The following is a 20,394-nucleotide window of genomic DNA, read 5'->3' as shown; positions in this document are numbered from 1 at the left end:
CCTTCCCTCTTGAGCCTCCCCCCCACCCTCTCTATCCCACCCCTCTAGGTGGTAACAAAGCACCCAGCTGATCTCCCTGTGCTATGCGGCTGCTTCCCACTAGCTATCTATTTTACATTTGGTAGTGTATATATGTCCATGCCACTCTCTCACTTTGTCCCAGCTTCCCCTTCCCCCACTGTGTCCTCAACTCTGTTCTCTATGTCTGTGTCTTAATCCTGCCCTGCCTCTAGGTCCATCAGTACCATTTTTTTAGGTTCCATATATATATGCGTTGACATACAGTATTTGTTCTTCTCTTTCTAGCTTGGTAGTTTTTAATTGGATGTCAGACATTGTGAACTGCACCTTACTGGTTGCTGGACATTTTTGTATTTCTATAAATATTATTTAACTTTGGTCTATCATATACTTAAATGATGTTAACCGTTTGATCCACTTGGGCTTTGCTTTTAAGATTTGTTAGGTGGCACTAGAGGCGTGAGGTGTCTAGGGTTAATGCCCTGCTACTAAGGCAAAACCTGTCTGTGTACGCTAACCAACGCCCCATGGATTATGAAGTTTTCCAGCCTGATTGGTGGAAGGAGTTACTGACCCTAAGTGATCTCTGGGAATCCTTAAAACCCCTTCGGGGTAGTTTCCTCAAACACAAGATGCTCAGAACTCAGCAGAATACTGGAGAAAACGCTACAGAACTCCGAGTTCTCTCTCTGAGCAACCCTCTCCTTTCTGCTATACTCTAGAGGACATCACCTGCCTTGGTCTCCCCCAAACTTTCGGCTCCAACCGGTCAACGCAGGCATTTCGCTGGGCTGTGTTTAGGTTTTCTCTCCCAAACCCGCATCCTGGAAAATCTTTTAAAGGCTGTAAGCATTTTCAGCTGATATTTGTTTCCTCAGTCTCCAGGATCGGTTATCAGTTATTAATGCCAAGTGTCTCGGAAGACAGACCCAGCGTTCTCCTTCAAGAGCAGATTTTTTTTCTTTTTCTTTTCTTTTCTTTTTTTTTTTTTTTTTAATAAAGGTAACTCAGAGTTGAAAAGCCAAACAGAGCAAAGGTCTTTCCTCTTAGTCTGAGAACTAGGCAGCGCGCCGCTGAGCGAGCTCAAGCCGCACCTCCACGCCTCAGCACCGCCTACGGGTTACTGCGCAGGCGTAGAACTTCTGCGCGCCTGCAGGGCTCAGCAACAACTGCGCCTGCGCCAAACAACGGGGCGCGCCAACGCGCCGATCTGCGCCTGCCAATGAGAGTGCCCAATGGTCCTTGATTCCCGCCCACTGACAGGACATCCTATTGCCTGTCCCGGCGCGCGGTTCGCGGCGGGTCCAAAGTGGACGGAGGTTAGAGCTGGAGCGCGGCCCGGGGAAGGATGGAGGCGGCAGAGACTAAGGCGGAGGCTGCTGCCCGAGAGTAAGTGTGTCTCGCCAGGTGGCATCCGGGGGCGGGCTGGGGCGGACCTTGCGCGGTCCCAAGTAAAATCAGTAATTCCCCTCCACCCCTTACAGCGGTTGCGGGTCGACTAAGCCATGAAGTGATCCTGACCCCAGCCCCCCAGTCTTAGGTTCCTGAGGTGACGGTTGCCTCTCTCCAGGAGTAAGGGCTATGAGGGACTGTCCGTCCCCCGCCACGTACGCACACCCCCCAGAGGTGTGTCCTGAAAGGGGACTGTTCCATCCCTGTCAACCCTCCATATCTCTTCGCAGATCGACCATCCTAACAGGAGACTTTCCACCCCTAGGACCATTCAATTTCTGTCACCCCTGTCCAACACACACTCTCCCGGTGGGTTATTTTATCCCCATCCCCGCCTCCTAATGGAGTGCTTCGGCCGCTAACAAGGGAGAACTCTGGAGAGCCTAGACCCAGGGATCCAGCCCCCTGTCCTTAGTTAGCTCCTCCTCCAGTACTCTGATACCCTGCCCCCAGGCTTGTGTTCTCTGCGTGGCGGGGCTCCCCCATTCCCTGTATAGCTCCATGACTGATTTCAGAAACTCAAACGGTTTCTGTTCAGTGAGACATTCCCTATTTAAAATCACAGCTCCTTCCCCACACTCCTATTCGCCTTGCTTTGCTTATTTTTCTTCACGGCACTTACTGCCTCCATGTGTCTTCCATACAGACACCAGTGTTGGTCCCAGATGGCCCTTCAAGCCTGTGCTAGGCAGGACAAGACTCAGCATTAATACACATAATCACATATGTTCACGTGCACACAAATTGACTAGAACTAGGACCCCAGGAGTCTGCAATTTTTCCTGTTTTCTTTCCCCTTCAGGGCCCTGGCCAAGGTGGCAGACATCCTGGAGCCTATAGGTCTTCAGGAGGAGGCAGAACTGCCGGTGCAGATCCTGGCTGAGTTTGTGATGGTACGTACAAGATGGGAGCTAGCCTTTCACAAGCCAGGGACCGCTCCTGGGTCCTCCTATTGAGATACTGGGCAGCGATAATGGTGAGCAGACTGGAAGGTAACCTTGTTGGCCTATAGTACAAGGAGGTAAGAATGTTACCTGCATCCACCCTCCCTCTGAACAGGACTCCCGGAAGAAAGACAAGCTCCTCTGCAGCCAGCTTCAAGTAGTAGACTTCCTGCAGAATTTCTTGGTTCAGGAAGGCACTGCCCAGGACCTGAACCCCTTGGCTTCTGAAGACACGAGCCGTGAGTGGGCAGGGGGTGGAATAGGGGCTTCCCTGAGTGAAGAAGGAAGAGGGACATCAGTCAAGTCAGCTGTTTGGCTGACGGGAAGACTGAAGCCCCAGTGTTGCAGGCAGGTGGGCCAACCTCACTTATTCCCTCACTCTTGGCTCTTCTCAGGGCAGAAGGCAATTGAAGTCAAAGGGCAATGGAAAGAGCTGAAGGCCACCTACCAAGAGCACGTGGAGGCCATCACAAGTTCCCTGACCCAGGCACTGCCCAAGGTGGAGGAGGCCCAAAGGAAGCAGGCCAAGCTCCAGGAGGCCCTTGAACAACTCCAGGCCAAGGTGAACCAAGGATGAGGGGAGGAGAGGGCAGGCAGAGAGGAGGAGGAAAAGGGTGAACATGCTGGGTTGGACCCACTGGCTGTCTTTTAAAATCCAACCACATGGCTGAGTAATATTCCATTGTATATATGTGCCACGTCTTTTATATATATATATATATATATATATATATATATATATATATATATATATATATAAATTTATTTATTTTATTTTTATTTATTTTTGGCTGTGTTGGATCTTCGTGTCTTCGCGCCGGCTTTCTCTAGTTGTGGCAAGCGGGGGCTACTGTTTGTTGCGGTGCGTGGGCTTCTCATTGCGGTGGCTTCTTTTGTTGCAGAGCCCGGGCTCTAGGCGCACAGGCTTCAGTAGTTGCAGCACACTGGCTCAGTAGTTGTGGCTTACGGGCTCTAGAGTGTAGGCTCAGTAGTTGTGGCGCACAGGCTTAGTTGCTCCCCGGCATGTGGGATCTTCCCCAGACCAGGGCTTGAACCCATGTCCCCTGCATTGGCAGGCAGATTCTTAACCACTGCACTACCAGGGAAGCCCCTGTACCACATCTTCTTTATCCATTCATCCGTCAATATTACTCAGTCATTAAAAAGAATGAAATAATGCCATTTGCAGCAACATGGATGGACCTGGAGATTATCATACTAAGTGAAGTAAGTCAGACAGAGAAAGACAAATATCATGATATCACTTATATGTGGAATATAAAAAAAAATGGATACAAATGAACTTATTTACAAAACAAACAGACTCACAGACTTAGAGAATGAACTTATGGTTACCAGGGGGAAGGGTGGGGGCCAGGGATAGATTGGGAGTTTGGGATTGACATATACACACTGCTATATTTAAAATAGATAACCAACAAAGACTTACTGTAAAAAAAAAAAATGAAATCCAAACATAAAAATGCACTCCTCCTCTCCTTGTTCCCCTCCTTTGCTTACCTGCAGAAGCAAGTGGCCATGGAAAAACTCAGAATAGTCCAGAAGCAGTGGCAGCTACAACAGGTAGGTCCATTCACCTAGGAAAATACCTCTTCTCACCACCATGCTATTGTATGGGCCAAGTCCTAGAAAACCTTTATTCTGTTTCCTCCTGTGAGGCATTATAGCATGGGTACCAACATGGACTTGAATCCTAGCATCACCACTTACCACTGCATGACCTTGGGCAGTCACCTAACTTTCTCTGCTTCTGTTTCTTCATCTGTGAAAGAAGAAAATAATAGCATCTACTCTATAGAGTTATTATGATGATTAAGTGATTAAGTAATTGGTACAGCAAGTGCTTAAAATAGTGCCTGGCACATAGCAAACTAAATAAGTGTTATCATCATCTTTGTGCTCCTTTTCTCCAGAATGCCTCACCTTGTAACAACACATTCTGACCCTTCCTTTTTTCTAAGCCCCTGGTCCTGCCTAAAGTGAGTAGAGTCCCTCTTTCCATCTATGCGTCTGAACCCCCAGCTAGGTCTAGGCTGTAGGGGTTGGGGAAGTGGCTCTAAGACGTCAGCATCTGAGGACCCATGTCTACATTCTCACTCCTGGTAGGAGAAGCGTCTGCAGCATCTGGCAGTGGTTTCTTCAGAGTTGAGGGAGCGTCAGACAGGAACTCAGCAGGAGCTTGAACGGCTATATCAGGAACTTGGAACCCTGAAGCAGCAGGCAAGGCAGGAGCAGGACAAGCTGCAGAGGTGAGACCGGGGGCATGGGCTACAGACCCAGGGTGGTTCAGCTAAGGTTCTCTCTCTTCACACCCACCTCTTCCTTCCAGGTACCAGACCTTCCTCCACCTGCTATACACCCTTCAGGGCAAGCTTCTATTCCATGAGGCTGAGGCAGAGATGCCACAAGAGCTGGATCTTCCTAAGGATAAGCCCCAGCAGCTGACCCAGCCCCAGGAGCAGAACATTCGGGACACCATGGGGAGAGATGAATGTGTGTCCTCCAAGGTGAATGAAAGATGGAACAGTTGGGCAGGGAGGCAGAGAGAAAAGCTGGGAGATAAATCTTACTCACTGCTCATACCTTGTCTCCCCAAGGCCAACAACCCACAGCCTGCTGGAGATACAGGCTTACCATGGCTTCCTGGGAGACAGCAACATGGGGAAGGATCCTAGAGCAGGTCAGACTCCGACTCAGACCATGGTGTCCCTGGACTGTAGGTATGGCAGGAGAGAGGGTCTCTGGTCTATCTGTCTCTGTTTCTGTGCTCCACTATTCTTGGAGGGGATGGGACATGGGGAGGAGCAAGGAGTTTATCTTATGGATGAAGTTTTGTACATTATCCCCATGCCCAGCCTACCCTGGGCTAATCCCGCTCTTCCTCTTCCCCAGCTCTCTGGCCTCACCCACATTGCAGGATGGACTTAAATTCCTTGAGTGCAGCCTGATTTTTGACTACATACCAGGTCGGGGCAGGCTCTGGATTCTGTTTATTAAAAGCCCTGGAGTTCTCTCAGCTGCCTGTTCGTCCACTTATCTTCATATGTTGGTGGGAAGAACCACACTCATAGGCCAGCAACAAGATAGGTGCTGGTACTGGTGTGAATAGGGAGGGTACAGATGGGGAAGGGACCCTGGCCTGGGGCATCAGGGATTGCTTGCCCAAAGGGGTGTACTACAAACATGCTGAGTTTAATTCAGGGAGAAAGTGAATGCTTTATGCAGGTGATTAGATGTGGGAGGATAATTTTAATTACTGATCCAAATGTTTACTGAAACTCTGATTTGTGCCAGGTCCCTTGCTATGAACTGGAGCTACATCAGTGGGCTTATCTGACCAGTCCCTGCCTACATGGAGCATAATGAGAATGAACAATTGAAAAGATAAATAGGATGATTTCAGGGTGTGTTAAAACAGGGTAGCAAACTAAAACAGAGTAATACAATGAAGAGCAATAGAGTATAGAGACCCCTATCTGTGTATATTGGCCTGTGTCTATGAGTCAGTATTTCTATTTGTGTTTGTGTGTGTGTGTTTCTGTGTCTTTGTTTGTTGCTTTCAGTCTCCATTCCTCTGTGTGTCTGTCGCTGGGTGTGTGGACAGGGGCGGGCACTACTGTCTTTGAGAAAGAGATTCCATTCCTAATTGGAAGTGTGGAAACTGCTACTTCAGAGAGAAAGAGAGAAAAATGAGAGTTCTCAGAGAGTAGAAAACTCATTTTCCGTATGAGAAAAGGACCTTCATGTGAGAAAGACCTAAACATCCCCATGAGAAAGACACGGGCCTTTTGTTTTTGGTGAGAGAAAGTTTTAAGAGTCAGTGTTCCCTGTTCTGTCTCAGACTGGGTCACCTTCTCTCAGGTGGAGATTGAGATCCTTGTGCATTCCGATGGTTTGCCCTGCTTTACTAAGGTGTCCCTAGTTTTCTCTCAAATTGTCTTTTGAAATGTGTTGGCCCCATTTTTTACGTATGAAATAGGATAATTATCAGAGGTCTTTGGGCTCAGAGGGGATTGAGGATACTCCACCAGGGAGCACACAAATGTCCACAGAGTGGCTTCCTCAATCTACTCATACCCCTCCCTCCCACATGGTTGCTGTTGTAGCCTTCTAGTAACCCAAATATCCAGTCCCATTTTTCCCTCCCTCCTACTGGGTGGGCTCCCTTACCCCTACAGTCTCATTTCCTTTCTAGTCTCATGTTCTCCAAAATGTCTGCAGCACAAACGAGAGAGCAAGAGCACATATATATATATATCCACCCCAGGAAAGGAGTGTCTACTAAGGGACACTGGAGTGTGGGTTGGGATGTTGTGGAGTTTCCCTATCTTTGCATACATTATGGCTGTCAGAAAGTCAGCAGGGAAAAGAAGACACTCACATGGCGCCCACCAAGATGGGGGTGAAGGATAATACCCTGAGATACTCCAAGCCAGGGACAGGGGAAGGAGATTGGGCAGATGTACAGTAATCAAATGCAGAGGACTGCAAACTTCTGGGAACCAGATTTCTCTCAAGGAGTGTGAAATGCATCAGTACACACTGAGGCCAAAGAGGAGGGGAGGCTTGATTATCTGTTATGTTCAAAGCCCTTGAATTGCCCATGTGGCTGGAGCCTCAAGTTGGCCAGAAGTGTCTTGACTGACAAGCTCAGGAATTGGGACTTGCTATCAGATAGAAGATGGACTTCAGCTTCCAGCTCTTCTCAGCCCTCTGTTAGTCCCTTAAAGACTATCCTTGTTTATTGATACTTGCACAAGGTAGATGTGTGCAAGGAGGAATACTACCCCTGGGAAATTGTGATCTCTTACACAAAGACATGGAAATCTATGAGTCCACAGAAGCTGCTGAAAAGGCCCTGCTGCCTGCCAGGGTTTTTTCTCTTCCTTTTTTCTATTGAAGGGAAGGACACAGAAACCAGTGAAGAGTGGGGGTGGAGGGGAGACTAGGCAGTGAATCAGCACAATCAAGACACTGTTGCTCTGTCTTGACCAGAAGTCTTCTTGATAACTTAAAGTGAAAATTAAGCTTACTCTGTTAAATCAATAGGAAAACTTTATTTTTCTATTCTCTTTAAGAATAATGTTTTCCTTTTTTTTTTTTTTTTTTTTTTTTTTTACGGTACGTGGGCCTCACTGTTGTGGCCTCTCCTGTTGCGGAGCACAGGCTCCGGACGCGCAGGCTCAGCGGCCATGGCTCACGGGCCTAGCCGCTCTGCAGCATGTGGGATCCTCCCGGACCGGGTCACGAACCCGTGTCCCCTGCATCGGCAGGCGGACTCTAAACCACTGCGCCACCAGGGAAGCCCAATGTTTTCCTTTTTTAAAGATAATTTTGTTTAACATTATTATGGTTAAACATTATTTTGTTGATATTTTTCTAGTTTCATATTTTCTAGGTATTGTCAACTTTTTCTAGGAATTTTTCATTTCTAGTCTTTTTAAGTTGGTATGAAGTTGTCGTAATCTTTTTAATCTAAATCTGCAGCCTGTTTTAGGATGGCCTAATGTTATATTCCTGATACTTTTTTTGTGCTTTACTGATTTTTTCCTTTATACATCCCTTCAGATTTTCATTCATTTTCAAATATTCAAATACTGAAAGATTGGCTTTTGTGATTTGCTATTGTATGTTTTGTTCTGTTTCATTGACTTGTGTCATATATCTTGCTCATTTTCTACCTTCTGTTTTTAGGTAGAGAATATGTATTTTTTTGGTAAACTCTTTATTTTTATCAGATAATAAACTTGTGTATTTGGATCTTTATTTGTTTTCTCAAATAAACATTTAAAGCTATAAATTTCTTCTTGCTTCCTATTAGTATTTTCACAGTCATTCAATTCATAGAATTTCCTATTAAAATTATTTCTTTGCTTCATGAGTTTCTTAGAAAAATAATTTTGAAATATTTTACTCTATATGAGAGGATAATCTTTTTAAGTTTATTCTAATTTGGTCAGAAAATGTCATCTATGTAATAAAACTTTGAAATTTAATGAGGGAAGCAATTGTATCCTTGAATGTGATTTTTTTTAATGTTTCATGTTGATTTTAAAAGAATGTCTTAGAACTGTCATATGTACTTTTTTATGTTTATTAGATTATGCTTGTTATGTTTTTGTTTATATCATCTATATACTTATTTTTTATTTTCTGAATATCATCTTCTGAGAGGGGTATGTTCAAGTCTCCAAAGTGAGAGTAGATTTGTTTTTTTCCTCTTACAAACATCTGGATAGTTTCAGCAAAGTTAATCCCCCTCATTCTATCTTTATAATCTTGAAATTTGTGAAACTAAGCTCATTTCAAATATTCTACCCTGTCATGAAAAGAAAACTATCTTCCCATTTTAGAATCTTTCTGTCCTTAATAAATCCCATCCTGTCTTATAGAATTATGCAACTTCTTATATTACAATTTTTACGTCTCCTCTTTGGGCCAAATATGTGTAAGTTTTAAAATATAAACAGTGTGGTATTAAATTAACTAGTTTCCTTATTATTCCCAGCACAGTATTTAAATGACCCTTTTGATACTTTGAACATTAGGCTCTGAAAAATTTAGTGAGTTTTGACACACTTTGCTCTTGAAACCCTGAATAACCTAGGCATTAAGTCTGAAAACTATAGTCTCAGGAATCAACATCTTGAGGCCTTTTTAAACTGTCATGGAGTGGGGGGGGGGTAAATTCTTTTTATGTTGTTAAATTGAATTTGTGTAACTGTTGACATAGTTATAAAAAAACTTGTTAATCTTTATGGAGCTCTGCAATTTTAGATGCCATATTCAAACGCATTTCTAAATTTTAAGTTGCCAAATGAACTTTAGCAAGCACACCTATGCAAAGTATGCATAATTCACTTCATCATACATTTTATAGTAATTATACCCATGTGATAATTATTTAAATGAGTTGATTACTGTGTACCTAAAATCATGTTTTGAGATAGAAAAAAGAAGGGGAAAATCTAGAAATATTCTTTCAGATGGTGACAGAACTTTTGGAAATAAAAGATTATCACAAATATGCATTATAAAAGAAATAAACCAGGGGCTTCCCTGGTGGCACAGTGGTTGAGAGTCCGCCTGCCGATGCAGGGGACACGGGTTCGTGCCCCGGTCCGGGAGGATTCCACATGCCGCGGAGCGGCTGGGCCTGCGCGTCCGGAGCCTGTGCTCCGCAACGGGAGAGGCCACAACAGTGAGAGGCCCGCATACCGCAAAAAAAAATAAAAATAAAAATAAAAAAATAAAAAATAAAAAATAAAAGAAATAAACCATAACATATATATGTGTTCTAGTGCACAGATTTTTTATGTACTAAAAATAATGTTAGGAAAAACAAACACAAGTTGGAGTAATCAAAATAGGGTTTATTTTATGAAAGTTTGTTTAAAATATCCTATAGAGTCTCCATGTTATGAAATTATATTGCAAAAACTTCAGGTCTAATCTTAATAACCAATCATAAACAGCAGTTTTATTAATAAAAATACTAGGTGTATTAAATTTTTGTCCTGTTTATGTAACTTAGTAGACAAGAAGTTATGCTTTACATGTGTCTTTGAGGGAAAATACTTCTCTTTAGGGACAGGGTCCTGTCCACAGTCTCCATATATGTAAGCCTTGGATTTACCTGGCCAGGTATTCTAGAAATAAAAAACAATTTGCAAGAATTTATTTACTGAAGTTCAGCATTATCTCTGGTTGTTTCATTTGGTTACTCCAAGTGAAGATATTATATGAAGATAATAGAGTTTTGGGCAAGATATACTAATTTCTTGGTTGAAAACTCTACTCTTGATGATGACTGAAATGCCTAACTTTGTTCCAGTATGTCATTTTCAACATGAGAAAGAAGGGGAAAAGGAAAGAGATGGTAAATTTAGTTGAGGAATTTAGTCATAAAATAGATAACATTTGTGTGTGTGTGTGTGTGTGTGTGTGCATACACATATAAAATTGGCAGGGATAATGTTGATTAGCTGGAGGAAGTGAGAGTGACTGCATGACAGATATTTGACCTCATTTTTCAGATAACCATTTGTTCTCTGTGATTCCTCTCTATAGGAACATATATATCTTTGCATCCACAAATGAACATATATCAATACCTTCACACTTTAAAAGTACTTAGTAAATGTTCATTGGATCATCTTCAGGGAAGATTTCCCAAAGAACTGCCTCTTAAGCTCAATTTCAAATAAATGAAATTATCCAGAGGCAGATTTCATCATTTATTGAATGTCAGCTATTACTGAATGTCAGTTCTGAGAATTTAAAAAAACAAAACAATCTGAGTTTAAATTTAGAGACAGGAAGGAAAAATCTAATCCTAACAAAAAATTATGTTTGTCATTAAGGACTAAGAATTGAAATGTTTTGGTGGCACCATGGATAATCATGCATACTAAGCAGAAGGAACATTAAAAGTATAGGAAATGAGAAACTGGCAATTTCAGGAATGCAAATGGACAATCAGTGCTTGGAGCATAGGATATAAGGGAGGAAATGGGAGTAGTGAGTTCATGAGAGCCTTTTACCTTTACCCTGCTGGCTATAGGAAGTCAAAGCCTACACCTGGAAGCCAAGGAAACCTATCAAAATTTTATTTCCTACTTGGGTAAAAAATTTTCAAGTACATTTTAATCTATTGCAATAGAACTCTCAGAAAGTCATACCATTGGTGAGTACATTTATGAATTTAGAGCAGAATGCACATTTAGAAAGCAGTACAAATGCTTTCATCCTCCTCCTGAAGTAAACGTATCTCCCTGTCTAACCGTTGCTTATTATTGGGACTTGCTATAATGACAGCAGCAAAAGAGCTGAAATCCACTTAGGCAATTAGATAGCATATTAAAGCAACATTGAAGTGGCAGGAGAATGGAACCTCTATTTTAGAATGTTGATACCTAAAAATAAGTATAATACAATGATCATAGTTATTAGTAGCTGCATATTATACCCACTAAAATAATCACTAAAGCAGTTCAGTGATACTAGTATTCATGGATGATGACAGTTACCAATCCAAACAAGTACACACCAACTAGAAACTAATGAACCACCTATCCCAGAGCTCAGTGCTTTTTGGTACATTAGTCACTGAAGGCTCATGACTGAGAACATCGGAAAACATCTTCAGCAATGGAAAATCACTCATCGTGCCTGAGAAATATTCTACTTACCAAGGTTTTAGGGATTAACAATTGAAAATAGGAGGGGGAAAAAAAAACTCAGCCTTAATATAAAATGTTTATATTAAAGAATAGGGACCTACTTCACATCAATTAGAAAATGAGTATGGTTTTTAAACAGTACCCTATGACTACCATAATTTTAATTTTAACAATTATGTTGAACAATATTCAGAGATTACTGGAATGTAAAGGTAAGAGAAGTTTTCCATTAGGTGCCTATGTCACCCTTGGCACTCGCAACAGGCAGTTCTTATTCTTTTGGAAAAGAATAAGACAAGTCTTATTTGGTTAAAAAAAAGTCTGGTATCATAAGAGATTTTCTATTTTACTCTTCCACCCCTATCTCTACCCCTATATATCAGGAATTTTCAGGAGCTAATTCAATAGCTAAATTTAACTCTTTTGGTGTGTGGTGGTGCTGGTGGTGCTGGTAGTGATCTCAAGAAGTAGAAGTAGTTAATTGAAAAAAAATTTATTACAATGAAAAGAAGGGCTAGTAGATATTCAGTTAATTCAATAATCTAATAATATTGTATATCTCTTGTATAGGAGAAAAACTAAAACTGGGATTTCATGTGCCTGAAGGTAAAACTTTGTTTTATATCTAAATAAGATAATTTTTTGGGGGGGGCGTGGGATATTGCAGAACAGTGTTATTGGTATGTCACGGTACATGTAATTTAGCAATCACATTGTCTAATTCAAACAGGTGGCACAGTCTGGAAGATGGTAGTAAGGATTTGTTTATAAGGCTCACAGTTTCTTGCAAATGTCTTGCCTTGTTCTTCTAAAATTTTGTGTGTTTGTGTGCAGATACCTAATCATATTCATATAAGGTGTGCTATTTTATATTTTGACACTAAGTTGTTGATTACATATAGATTTGGAGTTGCACTAACTCCCTGATAATTTTTTCTATTAGTATTCATTCAATGCCTAATCAACAAACATTTCTGAGTACCTGTGTGCCAGGTCCTATTCTATTTCTTTTATTAAAATATATTTCACATATAACATTGTATAAATTTAAGATGTACAACATGTTAATTTGATAGGTTTATGCATTGTAATGTGATTGTCATTATAGCAATAATTTGTACTTCTGTCATGTTGCGTAATTAATCATTTATTTTTAGTGGTTACAATAATTAAGCTCTGGTTTCCTAGCAAATTTGATGATTATAATACAATATTGTTGTCTATATTCACTATTTTGTGCATTAGCTCTCCAGGGCTTGTTTACTACTTGTTACAATTTGTACCCTTTAAACAAGGTACAAACTATTTCTCTACCCCATATCCCCTGGAAACCACCATTCTACTCTCTGTTTTTACCAGTTCAGCTTTTTAGAGTCCATGTATGAGTGATATTGTACAGTATTTGGCTTTCTCTGTCTGAGTTATATCAGTTCACATAATGCCCTCAAGGTCCATCTATGTTGTTGCAAATATGCCTATTTTTATACCAACACCTGCTGTTTTTAGTTGCTGTAGCTTTATAGTATAGTTTGAAATCAGGAAGTATGATACTCCAGCTTTTTTCTTCTTCCTCAGGATTACTTTGTCTATTTAGGGTCCTTTATTGTTCTGTACAAATTTTAGAATTGTTTTTTTTCTATTTCAGTGAAGTATGCCATTGGAATATTTCTTTTTGATTTTGGTTTTTATAACAATTTGCATAGCTAATTAAATTTGAGAAAATATTTTTCTTTTAATTTGATCACATGATCTCACTTTGGAATTTTGATGGGGAAATTATGTTGAATTTATAGATGGCTTTGGAAACATGGACATTTTAACAATATTAATTCCTCTGATTCATAAACACATAATGTCTTTCCATTTGTTTTTGTCTTCAGTTTCTTTCAGCAAAGTCATGTATTTTTCCTTGTGCAGTTTTTTCACTTTGATTAAATTTAGTCCTAGGTATTTATTGTTTTTGATGCTATTGTGAATGAGATAGTTTCTTTATCTCTTTTTCAGATGTTTCATCATTAGTATGTAGAAATGCTACCAATTATTGTATGTTGATTTTATAGCTTGCAACGTTACTGAAAGTTTCTATAGTTTTTTGGTTGACTCTGGGATTTTGTGTATAGAAAATTGTATCATCTGTAAACAGCAAAAATTTACTTCCTTTTTGATTTGGATGCATTTTATTTTCTTTCCTTGCCTAATTGTTCTAGCTAAGACTTCCCCTAATATATTGAATAAGAGTGGTGAGAGTGGGCATCCTTGTCATGTTCCTCATCTTTGTGGAAAAGTTTTCAGTTTTTCTCCATTGAGTATAGTGTTAACTCTGGGTTTGTTGTATATGACCTTTATTATGTTGAGGTATGTTCCTTCTATACCCAATCTGTTGAGAGTTTTTATCATGAAATGATGTTGTGTTTTGTCAAAAGCTTTTCTGCATCCATTGTAATGATCATATGGTTTTTATCTTTCATTCTATTAATGTGATGTATTATATTTATTGATTTGCATGTGCTGAACCATCCCCACATCCCAGGGATAAATCCCACTCGGTCATGATGTATAATCCTTACAATGTTTTCTTAAATTCAGTTTGCTAATATTTTGTGGAGATTTTTGCATCTGTATCATCAGGAATATTGGTCTATAGTTTTCTTATAGTGTCCTTACCTGGCTTTGGTATTAGGCTAAAGATGGCCTCATAGAAGGAGTTTGGATGTGTTTCCTCCTCTTCAATTTTTTGGAAAATTTTGAGAAGGATTGGTGTTAGTTCTTCTTTAAATGTTTAGTAGCATTTGCCAATAAAGCCATCTGGTCCTGGACTTTTAATCTTAGGAGGTTTTTTGATTACTGATGTAATCTGTTTACTAGTTATTGGTCTGTTTAGTTTTTCGATTTTTTTCCTTATTCAGTCTTGGTAGGTAGGTTGTGTGTTTCTAGAAGTGTATCCACTTCTCAGTAATTTAATTTGTTGGCATGTAATTGTTTATAGTAATCTCTTATGATCATATGTATTTCTGTAATATCAGTTGAAATGTCTCCTTTTTCATTTCTAATTTTATTTATTTGAGTCTTCACTTTTTCTTAGTGAGTCTAGCTTATGGCTTGTAAATTTTGTTTATCTTTTTGAAAAAACAGATTTTAGTTTCATTCATCCTTCCATTGTTTTTCTGGCCTATATTTCATCCCATAAGGTTTTAGATGATACAGTTCCATTTTCACTTGTTTTGAGTTTTTTTTTTTTCTTTTTGCGGTATGCGGGCCTCTCACTGTTGTGGCCTCTCCTGTTGTGGAGCACAGGCTCCGGACGCACAGGCTCAGCGGCCATAGCTCACGGGCCTAGCCGCTCCGCGGCATGTGGGATCCTCCCGGACTGGGGCACAAACCCGTGTCCCCTGCATCGGCAGGCGGACTCTCAACCACTGCGCCACCAGGGAAGCCCGAGATAATTTTTTATTTCTCTTTTGATTTCTTCTTTGATCCAGTAGCTGTTTAGTTTCTACCTATTTGTAGATTTTTCCAGCTTTCCTCTTGTTGATTTCTAGTTTCATACTGCTGTGGTCAGAAAAGGTAGTTAGTATGATTTCAGTCTTCTTAAAATTGTTAAAATGTGTTTTATGTCCAGTCATATTGTCTATCCTGGAGAATGTTCTGTGTGCACTTGAGAAGAATGTGTGCTGGATGGAATGTTCTATATATGTCTGCTACGTCCATTTGTTTTAAAGTATGGTACAATTCCAACATTTCTTTGTTGATTTTCTGTTTGTGTGATCTATCCATTGCTGATTGGGGTATTGAATTCCCCTACTATTTTTGTATTGTCTGTTTTTCCCTTCAGATTTGTTAATATTTGCTTTATATATATAGGTGATCCAACGTTGGATGTGTATATATTTGCAATTGTTATGTCTTCTTAATTTATTGACCTCTTTATTATTATATAATGACCTTCTTTGTCTCTTACTCTTTTGGGCTTGAAGTCTATTTTGTCTGATATAAGTATGGCTACCCCTGCTTTCTTTTGATTTGCATGGAATATTTTCTTCCATTCCTTCACTTTGAACTTATGTGTATCTTTTTTTTTCAATTGAAGTTTAGTTGATTTGCAATGTTATGTTAGTTTCATGTGTATAGCAAAGTGATTCAGTTTTATATTCTTTTTTAGATTCTTTTCCATTATAGATTATTACAGTTATTGACTATAGTTCCCTGTGCTATACAGTAGGTCCTTGTTGTTTAGCTATTTTAAATATAGTAGTCTGTATCTGTTAATCTCAAACTCCTAATTTTTCTCTTCCCCCGTTTCCCTTTTGGTAACCAAAAGTTTGTTTTCTTTGTCTATGAGCCTCTTTCGGTTTTGTAAATAGTTCATTTGTATCATTTTTTAGATTCTACATATAAGTGATATATGATATTTGTCTTTCTCTGCCTGACTCACTTCACTTCATGTGACAATCTCTGGTCCATCCATGGTGCTGCAAATGGCATTATTTCATTCATTTTTATGGCTGAGTAATATTCCTGTGTGTGTGTGTACCATATCTTCCTTATCCGTTCATCTGTCAATGGACATTTAGGTTGCTTCCACGTCTTGGCTATTGTAAATAGTACTGCTATGAACATTGGGGTCCTATGTGTGTCTTTAGATCTGAATGAGTCCTCTGTAGGCAGCATATAGTTGGGTCTTATTTTTTTAATCCATTTTATCATTTACCTTTATGTTGTTTTGTATCTCCATTGTTTTTTTTTCCCCTCTGTTTCTGTCAACCTTTGTAAATTGGTGGTTTTCTGTGGTAATATGCTCAGTTATCGCCTTTTTTAATGTTTTATGAATATATTTTATAGTTACCATTAGGCTTACATAAATATCTCATAAATAAAATAGTCCATTTTGTACTAAAAACAACTTATCTTCACTCTCCTATAAAGGATCCGCCCTTCTACTCCTCCTTTTTTAGGTTTTGGGTTTGTTTGACATATAATTAACATATATTACATTATATTAGTTTCAGGTGTACAACATAAAGATTGCAAATTGATCACCATAATAAGTTTAGTTAACATCTGTCACCATACATAGTTACAAAAAATTTTTCTTCTCTCTTGCAATGAGGACTTTTAAAATGTATTATCTTAGCAACTTTAAAATATGTAATACAGTATTATTAAGGTTATTTTACGTTTCTGTGTTTTTGATGTCCCAATTTACCTATTTTTTTTAAAATATTTTTTTGACGTGGACCATTTTTAAAGTCTTTATTTAATTTGTTACAATATTACTTCTGTTTTATGCTTTGGTTTTTTGACCATGAGGCATTCCCCAACCAGGGATCAAACCTGCACTCCCTGCATTGGAAGGCAAAGTCTTAACCATTGGACTGCCAGGGGAGTACCTTGCTTGCAGGATCTTAGTTCCCCGACCAGGGATTAACCCAGGCCACCACAGTGAAAGCACTGAGTCCTAACCACTGGACCACCAGGGAATTCCCCCAATTTACCTCTTTTTATGCTGTGAATTAGTTAACAATTAGTTAGTTTTAATATTCTTTTCCTTTAACCTTATAATATAGTTAACTGGTTAAAACACCATTCTAATATAAACTTACAGTTTTCTAATTCTGACTGTTTTCTTTCCCCCCACTAGTACCAGTGTGTTATGTACTTTTATATGTTTTTGTGTCACTGATTGACATCTTTTCATTGCAGGTTAAAGAACTTTCAGTATTTCTTGCAAATTAGGTCTAGTGGTGCTAAATTCCTTCAGCTTCTGTTTGTCTTGGAAAGCGTTTATTTCTCCTTCATCTCTGAAGGATAACTTTGCCAGATAAAGCATTCTTGGCTGGTAATTTTTATATTTCAACAACTGAATATGTCATTTCACTCTCCTCTAGCCTATAAAGTTTCTACTGAGAAATGTGCTGATACCCTAATGGGGGTTTCTTAGTAGGTTACTTTGGTTATTCTTTTTTTCCCTGCCTGCCTTGAAGATTCTTTCTGTGTCATTGATTTTTGACAGTTTCATTATAATGTGTCTTGGAGAAGAAGGTCTTTTTGCACTGAGATAATAAGGTGACTCTGTTACCTTCCTGGACTTGTATGTCCAATTCTTCCCCCAGGTTGAGAAATTCTCAACTTTTGTTTCTTTAAATAAATATTCTGCTCCCTTCTCCCTCTCTTCTCCTTCTGGAACACCAATTATTCCTATATTTGCTTTTCTGATTGAAAATGATAACTCTCATGGAGTTTTTTCACTATTTATTTAAATTTATTTTTTTTTGAAGTATAGTTGAATTACAATGTTGTGTTAATTACTGCTGTACAGATGACTCAGTTATACATATATATATATATACACTATTTTTCATATTCTTTTCCATTATGGTTTATCACAGGATATTGAATATAGTTCCCTCTGCTATACGGTAGGACCTTTTTGTTTATCCACTCTATATATACCAGTTTGCATCTGCTAATCCCAAACTCCCCCTCCTACCCTTTCCCACCACCCTCCCCCTTGGCAACCACCAGTCTATTCTCTATGTTCCTGATTTTGTTTCTGTTTCATATATAGGTTCATTTGTGTCATATTTTAGATTCCACATGTAAGTGATATCATATGGGATTTGTCTTTGTCTTTCTGACTTACAGATAATCTCTAGTTGCATCCATGTTGCAAATGGCATTATTTCGTTCTTTTTTATGGCTGAGTAGTATTCAAGTTTCTTCACTATTTTAAAATCTCAGTTCTCTCTCCTCTTCTAATTGAATTATTTCTATATTCCTATCCTCCAAGTCACTTATTTTTTCTTTTGCCTGTCTCTCATGTTATCAGTGCTTTCTATTGCATTCTTCATCTCATTCACTGAATTTTTCAGTTCCAGAATTTGTTTTGTTTTTTAATTTCAATCTCTTTGATAAAGAACTCTTTGTGTTCATTATTTTTAATCCTAAGTTCGTGGAATTGCTTTTTAGGTTTTCTTGTAGCTCATTGAATTTCTTCATGACAACTATTTAGAATTCTTAGTTAGATTGCAATATTCTGTGCCTTTGAATTTCATTGCTGGAGAATTATCATTTTCTTTTGGTGATACCATCTTTCCTTGATTTTTCATAGTGTTTGAAGGTATGCATTTCTCCTTTTACATTTGAAGTAGCAGACATCTTACTAAACTAAGGCTCTCTGTTTACTTTGAGTCTTATGGCTCAACAGGCTGGCTATTAGAAACCTTTTTTATTCCAGAGGGTGGTGCTCTAGCTCAAGTTTGTGGTTTCTTCTTTAGGCACTGGCTCTTAAACATGCACTAGGGAGTGGGCACAAGGAGTCCGCAGCAGAGTTGGGGAGGTGTGGACTTAGCAAAATCTTAGGGTTTTGAGGGTGTCCACAGGGGGAATCCTCAAGTGGGGCACACCCAGAGGCAGTGGGCAGTTCTCCTTTGAAGTACCAAAGCAGACAGCAGGAAACATAACACTTTGATATTCTTGTCAGCTTCCTTTCCTTTTTTCTACCTCTCCCCAGTCACAGAGGTCCTTCCTCAGAAATCCAGGTGCTGCTGGAGATAAATGGGTCCCTCCAGCCACAGCCTGCACAGCTGATATTGACATCACTCTCTGAGGAATGAATGAAATGATTTTGGCCTTGTGTTATAGTCTTTATATCTGTAGAAACTTAGTTCCCAGCAACTAGGGTGTAATTTATAGGGACTGTTTTTGTTAAAAGGCTTTTCAATAAAATAGTATTTTCTGTTAGACATGTTATAGTATTTAATTTCAGTTTAGAAACTTAGGTTATAGAGCTGTTTGATATTGTGTTTTGTTTTTCCTAGCTAGGTATCTTGAGCTTTAAATACTTTTTTGAATATATGTCCATTTATATATATTCTAAAATGTGAAGTCAGGCATCATTTTCTCTTTATAAATTTAATTTATTTTGTGTTATTTTTTTAAGGAGTCATTTATTTTAATCATGAAGACACCTGGAAACTACAGGAAACTCATCTCATTTTGTTGTAATACTGATTGCTATCAACAGTTTGCTTTTTTTTTTTTTTTTTTGTGGTACACGGGCTTCTCACTGTTGTGGCCTCTCCCATTGCGGAGCACAGGCTCCAGATGCGCAGGCTCAGCAGCCGTGGCTCACGGGCCCAGCCGCTCTGCAGCATGTGGGATCTTTCCGGACCGGGGCACGAACCTGTGTCCCCTGCATCGGCAGGCGGACTCTCAACCATTGAGCCACCAGGGAAGCCCAGTTTGCTATTTTTTACCTGAGTATCCTGTTTATTTGTAAAGAAGCTAAATGAGAGCCTGGTTCATTTTTAAATTTTGTATTAGGAGCAGAGTTTCCACTTAGGACTGTCTTAGAATTTAAAACATGCTTGCTTCCTGGATGTTTGTCTTAGTTTGACAATATTAAAGTTTTGTGATGAACAGTATACTTGTTTTGTTCAATCTCTTTTGAAGTATATCTAATATTTTCTATATTGGTAAGTATGTGAAATTATGCGTAATGTAAAGTATAGAAAAATTGAAAATCTAAACTCCAGGTATCACTGTCTTCGTAGAATTATGTGTGTTTGGCAGAAATCTGGATAAAGAATCTCCAACCTTGTAAAAATCCTCCAAAGATTTCCATAAAGTTTCACACTTTAGTCCTCAGTCCCTTGATTCGCAATTTCTCTAACCCCTTGAGACATTTTGTATTAACATATGATGTCCCTCTTGCATGACGTACTATCTCATTGGTGTTACTCTTCTTGTGCTATTGAATAAGAAACACCAAGCTC

The 20,394-nt window shown here is 39.3% G+C and overlaps 1 protein-coding gene across 8 annotated transcripts; it reads left to right on the top strand.

Moving 5' to 3' along the window:
• Positions 1–1,284: 1,284 nt before the first annotated feature.
• On the top strand, positions 1,285–20,046 carry ZWINT (ZW10 interacting kinetochore protein). 8 transcript variants are annotated; one of them, XR_009532872.1, is made up of 10 exons: positions 1,285–1,410; positions 2,276–2,366; positions 2,533–2,656; positions 2,813–2,979; positions 3,945–4,001; positions 4,545–4,687; positions 4,768–4,945; positions 5,036–5,158; positions 12,191–12,226; positions 19,560–20,046. XR_009532872.1 is itself a non-coding variant. In XM_060102688.1 (10 exons), exons 1-8 carry the CDS (start codon positions 1,370–1,372, stop codon positions 5,111–5,113), a joined length of 879 nt encoding a protein of 292 aa, XP_059958671.1. In that variant the 5' UTR covers positions 1,285–1,369; the 3' UTR covers positions 5,114–5,118; positions 12,191–12,226; positions 19,560–20,046. The 8 variants fall into 8 exon arrangements, 6 of the variants coding, with proteins under 6 accessions (XP_059958671.1, XP_059958694.1, XP_059958695.1 ...); XR_009532879.1 differs by lacking the exon at positions 19,560–20,046 and adding an exon at positions 19,131–19,316; XM_060102688.1 differs by having other exon boundaries at positions 5,036–5,118.
• Positions 20,047–20,394: the final 348 nt, after the last annotated feature.

The sequence above is a fragment of the Mesoplodon densirostris genome, chromosome 1 (genome assembly GCF_025265405.1).
Source record: "Mesoplodon densirostris isolate mMesDen1 chromosome 1, mMesDen1 primary haplotype, whole genome shotgun sequence".
In the NCBI taxonomy this organism is placed as follows: domain Eukaryota; kingdom Metazoa; phylum Chordata; class Mammalia; order Artiodactyla; family Ziphiidae; genus Mesoplodon; species Mesoplodon densirostris.
The sequence above is the reverse complement of the archived record's forward strand: the minus strand, read 5'-3'. Positions and strand labels throughout refer to the sequence as shown.